Here is a 12,128-nt window from a genome sequence, read left to right as displayed (position 1 = left end):
GATGAGGGGGGGGGGGGACAGATGCTTCAGTCAGAGTGTGAGATTTGTTGCATTTTTAAGACCTTTTATGAGAGGTTATACTCTCACCCATCGGACCTGGGCCTTGACATGCATGTTTACGTGGATAATATTGACCTTCCTCAGATTTCAGTAGTTGACCATGCCTTTCTGAATGCTCCCATTGATTCTGAGGTTGAATGGGTGATTCAGCAAAGTTCGTTGGGGAAGGCTCTGGATCCAGATGAACTAAGAGCCAAATTCTATAAGTTTTTACAGGGCGGGATTGCCCTCACTTTTAAGAAGGTTTTTAACACTATCATCGCCCATCTATCTCTCCCTACCAGCCTTTTGGTGGCCCAGATTATAGTTATCCTGAAGCCTGGGAGAGATCCCGGAATCTTATCGCTCTATTTCTCTGCTGTGTGTAAAAGCTAAACTGCTGGCAAAAATCTTAACAAGTTGGCACAGGTACTCCCCTCTGTTTTGCTGGACTTGCAGAGTTTGTTAAGGGGCGTGATGCGGTCAAGAACATTAGGAGAATCTTATCCTCTTTGGAGCAGATTTATTGGAAAAAGGAATCCTCACTTTTAATCAGCTTTGACGCTGAAAAAGCCTTCGATCGTGCGCCCAGGGACTTTATGTTTTGCGTTTTACACTGCTATGGTATGGACGACACATTTGGACAAGCAGTACATGCACTGTATTCTGATCCTAAAACGAGGGTTTGGGTTAATGATGGATTATTGCAGGAATTTGATATTCATCAGGGTACTCGCAAGGTCGCCCGTTGTCTCCTCTCCTGTTCATACTAACTTTGGACCTACAATTTTAGGAAATCCAGGGGCATCCAGAAGTCCAGGGGGTCCGGATTGGTTCTCAAGTTTTTAAAATTGCAGCATTCACTGATGACCTCCAAGTCCACCTCATAGACGCTCGGTCTTCTTTGACAGCCCTGTTGGAGACTTTTGCTGAGGATGGGGATTATTCGGGTTTCACGTTGAATTATCAAAACTGCAAAGCTTTGGTGGTTGGAGAGGGTCTGGAACTGAATTTCAGGGAGGATTTTCCACTGTGGTGGGCAAGTGGTAGATTTTGCTATGTGGGTATATTTTTACCCTCTAATACAAGCCTGATACGATCCACCAGTATCCCACACTTGTTGCGAGACTAAAAAATATCTGGAGTTGTGGACTCATTTGCCCCTCTCTCTCTGTGGTGTATTAGTCTCTTTCAGAAGACCATTTTCCCAAAGTGGCTATATGTTTTACAACTTCTCCCTATTAAGCTGACCCGGAAGGAATTGAGCCGGTTGTATGGGATGGTAGGCGCCTTTTGTTGGGGAGATAGGAGATCAAAGATGCGGCTCTCATTTCTGTTTGGCAACTGGGCATTGGGGGGGACAGGGCTTGCCAGATTAGCGGAATTATAATCAGGCATATTTAGCAAGAGACCTGAAGGACTGGATCTGGGAGACGTCGGAATATACTCCGGTGACTTTAAAGAGGAATAATTTTACACCCTAGCATCTCTCCTTTTTACTTTATGCTTCTCCCTCGCTGCTCCTGAAACTGTGCATCATAGCGGGCTCTTGAAACCCTTGAGAGATTTGCGGGCGGATCCGATGAAACTCTGGGGAGGGAATCCTACATGCACTGTACTACTGCCTATCCAAGTCAATGGAGGATTTGCCCCGGGCATGGAGAGTGGGGTGTTTGCACGCTGGGCTGCATTTTTTTAATGGCTGCGGGATCCCTCCGACAATTTGAATCGCTGCTAGTGGCTATTTAGGAGTGCAGGGGGGGGTGCAGCTTTTGATTATTGCCAATTGGCTCACTACATGGGCTCGTTAGGCCTTTGAAATATGCAATTCCCAGTTCGTGATCACTTGCAGTCTCTAGGTCAAGATAGCACAGAAGATAAAGTTACTATCTCAGCTTTACATAAATCACTCCAAGCTCTGGGTCCTGTGAGATATTATGGGACTTGGCAGCAGGCCTGGACCAGGGAGGAGGGTCCATCTTTTGGATTGCTTAATTTTCCCCATCTGATCAAGAGCATTCCCCACCTCGTCCACGGAGCCGACTTGCATGGGTGACAGTTTCGGATTATACACAGGGCCTATTTTCCCCTAAGCGTGCATTTAAGGCCCATATCTTACAGTTGCCTATTTGTGAAAAGCGTGGTATGGCTGAGGGCACTCTGTTCCATGTTTTTTGGGATTGCCCAGATATTTTTGTTTTTTTGGAGCGAGATAGCTACTAATCTAAGTCAGTTGCTTGGCAGCCATGTCAGACTCTCATTTGAAGTTTGGATCTTGAACACTATGGGAGATTGGAGTTTGAGAGGTAAGGGAGTTGTTCCATTTCTCCGTAAAGCTGCCTTGGTGGGGAAAAAAAATGTATTTTACAACAATGGATGCATCCAGAGGGACCTACGCATTGGCAATGGAGGAATCAGTTTCACACTCTTATTATATAGGAGGCACAGGAAGCCCATTTCACCCTCAAGCGCTCCCAGTGGTTTTTGGCAGTCTGGGGTGTATATGTCCGATTTCTCCCACAATGCACTAGAAGTTCTGTCATCAACAAAACTACAACATTAATGATTCTGGAGATTTGCGTTTCTTTCCTGTTTTTTTGTCTCCTAGCCCATACCAGACTTGTAGTGTGCCATAAGGGTATAGAGCTCCTGGAATAGGGTGGGGTGGGGTGGGGGGTTGTGGTTTGCTGTTTGTCCGATCCATGGAGGAGGCTATAAGAGCTCAGGCCTCTTCCAGGGGAATACAGGATGGAGGAGGGAGTTGGGCTCCATGGGGACTCTCCTTCTCCCCTCTATGATGGTAAGCTGCTAGTTTAGGAAAGTGTCCTAAGGGCTGAAGAATGAGGGGGAGGAGCAAGGGATTGGATGGGGTTTTGTTCTTATATTTCACCTAGTGTACTGATAAAGGGTATTGTTTGTAACCTATTACTATTTGTTTAATAAAATTGTTTACAGTTAATTTGCTACTCAGGGTGGTGGGGAGGGGGGGTGAGTTGGGTAATAGAGGAGAAGGAGGACTAGGATTTGGGATAACTGTTGTTAAAAAGTTTGATGACAGCATATGTCTTCTGATTTGCTAGTTTTTGCTTTGCTTTTTGACACCTTGCATTTTTCTCTTGTTTGTACGGTTACGCATTGTCATTACGCATTCAAAAGCACTTATATGTTTAGCAGTGGTCACAAAATGTGTAAGTACTCTATCCACAAATGAACAGTGGCTCTATACATCCAACTACACAGATAACCAGCAATATTCAGCCGCTATCCATTTAGACAAGATAGGCCAGCAAAAAACTTATCTCAAATTAAATTGCTTAGCTAATAGGATAGTGTCTGAATATGGCCAACATACATATAGCTCACTGGGCATAAGTATATTCAGCACCACTGAGTATATATACAGCAGTCTTGAATATACAAGAATGATTTAAATACGGACTCATTTTTTTTTTTTTAAACACTGACCCCTTTTTGGATTCAATATTAGGTCACTGAAGGTGCTTCTTTAGGGTAGCATTCTCAGAAATTTTCACCATTCTATGCACAGGACTCCAAGGCAGGTAGAACTCTAGTCTCAATACACGGATGGTGCAGGAAAGAAGGATTTAGATATGTCAGGAAATGGACAGCATTCTGGGTAAGGGGAAGCCTATTCTGAAGGGAACCAGACTGATGGCACTAACTTTATAAAGGAGATAGAGCAGCTTTGAAACTATATCTTGGGGTAAAGTTGACAGCTACTCAGGAATATTTTTATTTTGCTACATTTGTACCCCGCGCTTTCCCACTCATGGCAGGCTCAATGCGGCTTACATGGGGCAATGGAGGGTTAAGTGACTTGCCCAGAGTCACAAGGAGCTGCCTGTGCCTGATGTGGGAATCCAATATATGTTTTGGAGTAAATTATCTTTACTACAGTGTGGCAGTTCTTCCCTTGAATCGGGGTGTCAGTTCTCAATGGGAGAACTGACACGCGTGCAGAGACAGTAAGGACTCTCACTGCTTGAAGATCAAATCCTCCCTATATTGGATCATAAGCCAAGATGTCTGTAGTGCTGTGAAATTTCTATGCGGTGACAAGTGCCATGATGTTTTCAGGCAGAAAAAACAACACTGCTATGCGCCTTAAGTTAACTGCGTTTTTCAGTTTGATACACTGTGTTTGTTTTTGTTGACACTATTGAAGGGATTTCAAATTTGTAATAAATTTTTGCAAAGCATTTTTGATAAAGTCTTGAGGTTTTTCAGACCAATTACTTTTTGATAGTTTACAGTATCAAGTGGCTACACTTCACATTTATGCCTTAGTATTATCTGTAACAATCTTTATGAAGTCTTTTCCTCCTTATTTTTTGGACATTGTTTTGTGAGGTGAATTTCCTGTTTTTTCCTTTAAATTCACCATTATTTGTTTTAGATTTTCTCTGTTTTGCTTATGGTGAAATAGATCTATTTTTTGTTGTTACCACACTACTTTACCTAAATTAAAAATAAATTTTTCTACCTTTGTTGTCTGGCTTTAAGTTTTCTAATCTCTGCTTTCCTCTATCTTCTCTTAACTTCCATGCCAGGGTTTCGTGTCCATTTGTCATTTTTCTCTCCCCTCCTGTCTTCTTCACATCCTCCGCTACATCCATCTACAACACTGATATGTTCCTCTCAGCTTTCTTCCATTTATTTTTATCCTTTTCTTTATTCATTCTTACTATAGTCTTCAATTTCCCTCTTTTTTTTTTTTTTTTTTTACTGAATTTACCTGCAGCTCTCCATCTCTTTTCTCTTCATTTCCCAGTCTCATTAAATCTATCCTCTCCCCCTTCCATCTAGTGTCCCCTCTCTCCCCCATCTTCCATCCAGCATGTCCCCTCCCTCTCTCCCCCTTCCATCTAGCATTTCCCTCAGCTCCCCTTCTAATCAGTGCGTATCCTCCTCTTTCACCCTTCCAATCAGCGTGTCTCCTTCTCTCTCTCCCCCTTCCATCCAGCCTGTACCCCTCCCCCATCTTCCATCCAACATGTCCCCCTCTCTCTCTCAACCAGCTTCTTTCCTCTCTCTACTTGCTTCCATCCAGCTTCTCCCATCTCTCTCATATATTCCATTCAGTGCCTCCCCTCTTTCCTCCCTTCATCCAGCATGTCTTATCTGTCCCCCTTCCATACATCTCCCCCTCTCTCCCCTTCCATTCAACATTTTCCCCTCTCTTCCTCCTTCCATCCAGTATCTCCTCTTTCTCTCTCTACTTCTATCAACATTTTCCCTCTCCCCCCACCAGACATCTTCTATTTCTTCCACCCTCACTCTCCCAGCACCTAAGTGGCTGCTGCATTCCGGGACCAGATGTGGAACAGGTATTCTGTAAAGGCACGCTGACTCTGCTGCTCTCATCCTTTATTCTCCGGGAGAGGAAATGACATTGGGGGGGGAGAGGGGCTGGCAAAAAAAAAAGTGTATTTCAAGGAATAACTGTTTCACTGCATCTTAAAAACACAGTTCTTCTAATGGGCTTTCATCAATTTAAAAAGAGCATTCACAGAATCAGAGAAAATTATGGCAAATAAAGCACTCTCCCCCTAGTTTGATAATCTTAGCACCTAAATGTAAACACCATTTGCTGCAAAGAATATAGCATACTAGCACTTACATGTGTGAATGTACGTGCCAATTCAGCACTAAAGAGTTGTCTAGAAACTTAGTGCACACCCCGCACAGCATGCAACTACAAGGGGGGACATACACATAGGCAGGTCCCACACACAGGTGCACAATTTTTAGAATACTAAGTTATGCTCTTAGTTATGCAGAGCCGGCGCAAGGAGAGAGAATGAATCGCTGCAGGAACCGAGGATGCCTGTATGGTACAGTGGAGAACACAGATGCTGGGACGAGGAGAAGACGAGGGGGAGATGCAGGGTAGGTGAAAAAAATCTGTATTTTAAAAAATGTCTCCTGGAAGATATTTGGGGTGGGGTGTGGCAGGACCCATCCAAAATACTGAGTCTGGCTACGTCTCTGTTGCTGAGTCTAACTTCCTGCAGTTTCCTACCATAAACTCTTGTTTTACAGCATTCTCTCTTCTGAAAAGATTTGCTTCTCATGCTTAATTTAAACCTTTGATCTATCTGAATATCTCTAACATATCACCCATTTCTCCTCTCCTCTAGGGCAGCAGTTCTCAATCCAGCCCTTGGATCACACCCAACCAGTCAGGTTTTCAGGACATCCGCAATAAATAGGCATTAAGTAGATTTGAATACAACAGAGGCAGTGCAAACAGATCTCATGCATATTTATTGTGGATATCCTGAAAATCTGACTGCCTGAATGTGTCCTGAGAACTAGGTTGAGAACCACTGCTCTAGGGTATACACAATCTTTAAAATCTGTCATCACTTTTCAAGATTTACTGCCCGCTCCACTTACCTGTATGCATAGATGTTGTGGGTAGCACTTGCTATTTTCTTATTCTCATACAATTTAGCAAGGACCATTTTTACCTTAACAAAAATTGAAGAAAAAAAATTTAATTACATTCCACCTAGGCACTATTTTCTATGCTTGCCAAATTAAATAATCAGTAGGAAGGTTTACTCTGTACGTATTAGCTAATGTACCTTAGCACAAAACTTGCCCTAGTAGCCTGCTAGCTTGGATCTGTCAACTAGGATTTCTGTGGCCCCCAACTCTGACTGCTGCCACTGGATAAAAATAAATAAATAAATAAGGGCTGTCTTCTCAACAGCACTATGCAGCTCTCAGTGGGTTTGACCTGTGCAGTACAGAACTCCCACGCTGGTTTCATGAAACTTAACATTACAGAACCACAGCAATATTCCCACACTACACCACTCAAACTCACTGAATAGCACAATGCCAACACGGCGGCAGCTCCTGTTTTGGCAGCGGCAAAGGCAAGCAAGAGAAGGAATAAATCCTGCAGTACCAAAAAGCAAAACAAAGGAGTAGAAACAGCCTGGAAATGTAGGTTTATTCTTTGGTGACTTGAAAGTTGTATTTTGGCAAGATGTGCTTGCGTCATGGTCAGATATCTGTCTTTTCTCCAAGAAAGCAAGAATTAAAGATATCTAAAACATTAAACATGCTTCAAACTGCTGAAATGTATGTCGACACAGCAATACAAACCTGCTTAGGATGTATCACGGGAGCCAGGTGAGCCTGGAAAGTACTCCTGCGATCTGTGATTGGTTCACCGTGCTTAACTGGTGGAAGCTCTTCATCTATTAATTTAAACAAAAACCCTTTAGATATGTGCTTCAGAAGTGTTACAACAGTAAAACCACAAGAAGCAGTAGGTTACCACAGCTCTACAGATGCTAGCACTGCACTTAGAACTGAAACCGTTTAGACTATTTAATCTTTTGAAACTCTTTAAACCAATGTTCTTAAATGCAAGGCCCAGGGGCCAATGGCAGCCCCTGGACACCTCTAGGGCGGCCCTCATCATTCTGAATTTTTTTTTCTGCTACTCTCTGCCTCTTTACCCAAGTTCATAGCAGAAAAGGGGGAAATGAATGAGGGGAAGAGCCGAATGCTTGAAAGACAAAGCATTTCTCAATAGATGAAGAGGAAGCATTTGGAAATGCCCACCTCCTTGAGGATAGGCCCAATAAAAAGTTTGAAGGCAGGCTGGTGGACTGGATGTTATTGAAACACACTCCTTAGCAGTGTTGTAGCCTGACATCGGACAATATTTCATGGCTGTACATAAGAATACTTAATAATTGGCCGATTCAATTAATAATTGGACTGGTCAAAATCTATCTCAACTGTAAACTAAGCCAGTCCACAAAATGTATTAAGAAATTTTAAGAAAATTTAAGAAAAATGTATTTAAGAAATATTATGGTGGAGCTGGCGCTAGGAAGACTACCGGGGGTAGGTCCTTGAGACAGCTTGCCGTTGCAAGCGAAACATGCATGTCGGGCAGTGTTACCCCCGAGTCCGACAGATAAGATAAGTGTTAAAGTATCTATATAAATTATAGTTTAAGCAACCTATAACAGAATAAATTGGGCTAATGAAGAGGTTGATGTTAATATTGGTCGCCACATAAAGCCTGTAAGGGTGGTGGACGACACACATCACTGAGGCACTCTATAAAAATACAGCAACATTATAAGATAACATTGACTGCTGAAGATTTTGTGAATAATATTTAAAGACATATGTATATGTGGTGAAGAAACACAATAATACATTTTGTGGACTGGCTTAGTGTACATAAGAATAGCCATACTGAGCCATCTAGCCCAGTATCCCACTTCCAGCAGTGGCCAATCCAGGTCACAAGTACCTGGCAGAAACCCAATTAGTAGCAGCATTCCATGCTACTAACCCCAGGGCAAGCAGTGGCTTCCCAATGCCCATCTCAATAACAGATTATGGACCTTTCCTCCAGGAACTTGTTCAAATCTTTTTTAAACCCAGATACGCTAACTGCCGTTACCACATCCTCTGGAAACGAGTTCCAGAGCTTAACTCTTCTTTGAGTGAAAAAAATATTTCCTCCTATTTATTTGAAAAGTACTTCCATGTCATTTCATTGAGTGTCCCTACTCTTTATACTTTTTGAAAGAGTAAAAAAAATCGATTCACTTTTATGTGTTCTGCACCACTCAGGATTTTGTAGACCTACTACTACTACTACTTGACATTTCTCAAATCATATCCCCCCCCCTCAGCCATCTCTTTTCCAAGTTGAAGAGCACTAACCTCTCTAGCCTTTCCTCATTTGAGAGGAGTTCCATCCTCTATCATTTTGGTCTCTTTTCTTTGAACCTTTTCTAATTCCACTATATCTTCTTTTTTGAGATTTGGTGATCAGAACTGAACACAATACTCAAGGTGAAGTCCACTGGTTTAAACTATTTAATCTTAGCTTTCCAAAAAGGAAATATCAAAGAAACAAACTACAGACCCTCAAGCACTATAATGAATAAGCAAGTTCTCTAGTTGAGAAAAAATACTGATGAAACTTAGAAAGAAACATGCAATTTGGCACTCCTTAGAATGCAAAACAATGATAGTGGAGACATTTTTAAACACATTTAAATGCAAATCTAACTGTCTCATCTCATATCTGAGCTAAATGTCAAATTTCTTCATATACCATTTGTTCTAATTAAAAAAAAAAAAAAGCATACAATTCTATACAGGTTGCCCAAATTTGGGTACTGAGCATGAATTCTATTTTGGCATCTGGGCACCCATGTTAAACCAAAGGCATCTGGGTACTAACACTTACACCATGTAAAAGGCAGACATAAACGTGAGTGTAATAATTAGAGGCTGACTGAAACCAGTGGTTTTGGTTTCAGCCACAACTGAATCCACAGCTGAAATTTGCCACTCTGTTTCGGACGAAACCAGAATAAAACAGAAAACGGCACCTTGCCAGTTCTCCCAGGCCAGCTGTTTGCCACCACTGGACTGGGAGAATAAAAGCTCAAACTCACTGGTTTGGGCTTTCATTCTTCTACACAACCCCTACCCTGCTACCCCCTCAAAAAAAGAAAGCGGGAAAATACATAAAAGTAGGAACCCCACAATGTCATTGCGAAGAACAGGTATAATGATTATATAAAGGGAAAGGAAAGGAAAAAAAACTGTTTAAAAAAAAAAAAAAGCTCTAATATTATGAGCTGTGACATGATCCTCCTCTTTGCATCAGACCTGCCTGGGCATAAGTGAAAGAAATGCAGTCTAACAGTTAATTTGAAAGAGCGAGTTTGCCAATGGTAACCCCCATCCTGTTTGGGTAACAAAAAAAGAAAAAAGCTAGGTGGAGTTTCTATGGGCTTTAGTCTACTTCAGATAGAAGGCCAAGGCTTTCCCCTGCAGTGCCAAGTGTGCAGTGCGCTTTCACCTTTGTGGAATGCGGGCTGAAGTGAAAGCCACCCAAAACAGAACATTCCAGGTCAGGTACTTCAGGCAGTAGGTATCTAGTGGCTCAAAAGGAACATTCATCAACTGGATTAAATTGACTTAGAGGTCCCATAACACTGTAGGAGATCTGATGAGAGGCTTTAAAAAAAAAGTAAGCCCCGCATAAAGCGGGCAACTAAAGGCTGAGCAGAGATGGGTTTACCTTCTACTTGGTGATGACAGGCACCAACTGAACCAAAGTGAACCCTAATGGAATTGCTCTTAAGACCTGACTTTGAAAGATGTAGGAGATATCCTATATAATAATTCTCACTTCCAATGTTCTGATGCTGTCTGGGACCGTGGCTCCCTCGGAGGTGGTCTGCTTCCTGCGGTAGATAACAATGACGTCATGAATCCCACACAGCTCATCTAATCCAATGAAGTGCCACTGATTGGCTATGCCTCGGGTGAAGTCACAAGCCCGACGCCCAGCAACAAACCACAACCCAGCCAGCAGCAAATAGCGACTGCCTCTCCTTTCCGGACTCGCTGCACGTGCACTGCAGGCAGGAGGTTCAGTGTGCTCACCTCAATCTGTACAGCATTCCTGATCGCAGCTTGTGGTCCACTCCAACCCAACAACCTCAGCTCAGCTGCTCTCCTGATACTGCTGATAGATTTCAGCCGCCTGCAACCCTCCCCGCAATCTGAGAGGTTGACAGGAGAACCCTGGGCTGGCACAGCCAGAGACCTTGCTGAAGAAGACGTGCACTACGTCTTACCGGTAAGACTATAAGAAGAAGTTTGTCAGATAATGAAAGACTTTGGGGCTGGGCCCGAGTGGGAGGACGAGTGAATGGGGCGAACGGGGCATTGCCTCCCCAAATACTGCTGCATGGAGTGCCTGATTCTCTCTCCCCTGCGTGTTCCAGTATCATTCTGATCTCTCTCTCTCCTCCTTCTTCCCAGTTCAACTTTGTCGTTTCTTGTCCTCCCTACATCTGCTCCCTCCCTCACAGTCTTCCAGACCGAAGGCAGTGATTAGGACAGGATGCCAGCGTCAGGGCAAGGAGGTTTAATAGACAAGAATGGAAGTGAGCCTATCTAGTCCACACACACACAGTAAGCAACAAGGAAGCCAGTTAGTTAGGTTAATCTCTGTTTCTACTCCGCGCAGCCGTCATCCAGTATACTCAAAACAAAACAAGGCAAGCAAACCTATGACCTGCTGTGAGGAGGTTTAATAAACAGGAGTGGAGGTGAGCCTATGTAGTCCTTTCTACCCCTGATATCTCACCTTGCATCCAAACCAAAGTTTCAGCGTGCTTGTCTGACATTGCTGCCTGGATGTCTCAACGCCACCTGAAATTAAATATGACCAAAACCGAGCTTCTCATTTTCCCCCCCAAACCCACCTCCCCGCTCCCCCCATTTTCTATTTCTGTTGATGGCTCTCTCATTCTCCCTGTCTCCTCAGCTCGTAACCTTGGGGTCATCTTTGACTCTTCTCTCTCCTTCTCTGCTCATATCCAGCAGACCGCCAAGACCTGTCGTTTCTTTCTTTACAACATCCGTAAAATCCGCCCCTTTCTTTCCGAGCACTCTACCAAAACCCTCATCCACACCCTTGTCACCTCTCGTTTAGACTACTGCAATCTGCTTCTTGCTGGCCTCCCACTTAGTCACCTCTCCCCTCTCCAGTCAGTTCAAAACTCTGCTGCCCGTCTCATCTTCCGCCAGGGTCGCTTTACTCATACTACCCCTCTCCTCAAGACCCTTCACTGGCTCCCTATCCGTTTTCGCATCCTGTTCAAACTTCTTCTACTAACCTATAAATGTACTCACTCTGCTGCTCCCCAGTATCTCTCCACACTCGTCCTTCCCTACACCCCTTCCCGTGCACTCCGCTCCATGGATAAATCCTTCTTATCTGTTCCCTTCTCCACTACTGCCAACTCCAGACTTCGCGCCTTCTGTCTCGCTGCACCCTACGCCTGGAATAAACTTCCTGAGCCCCTACGTCTTGCCCCATCCTTGGCCACCTTTAAATCTAGACTGAAAACCCACCTCTTTGACATTGCTTTTGACTCGTAACCACTTGTAACCACTCGCCTCCACCTACCCCCTCCTCTCTTCCTTCCCGTTCACATTAATTGATTTGATTTGCTTACTTTATTTATTTTTTGTCTATTAGATTGTAAGCT

General features: G+C 43.5%; 1 protein-coding gene across 1 annotated transcript in view; it reads right to left on the bottom strand.

The window, feature by feature from the left end:
- IMPACT (impact RWD domain protein) overlaps positions 1-12,128 on the bottom strand; it is a 114,198-nt gene that overhangs the window by 28,527 nt on the left and 73,543 nt on the right. The window contains exons 7-8 of the mRNA XM_030213660.1: positions 7,180-7,274; positions 6,460-6,533 (exon numbers count right to left, since the gene is read on the bottom strand). Coding sequence (XP_030069520.1) covers positions 6,460-6,533; positions 7,180-7,274 — 169 coding nt within the window. The remainder of the gene's footprint in view (positions 1-6,459; positions 6,534-7,179; positions 7,275-12,128) is intronic.

Source organism: Microcaecilia unicolor, chromosome 1, assembly GCF_901765095.1.
Source record: "Microcaecilia unicolor chromosome 1, aMicUni1.1, whole genome shotgun sequence".
NCBI lineage: Eukaryota > Metazoa > Chordata > Amphibia > Gymnophiona > Siphonopidae > Microcaecilia > Microcaecilia unicolor.
Note: the sequence above shows the minus strand (reverse complement) of the source record. Positions and strands in the feature narration are given on the sequence as shown.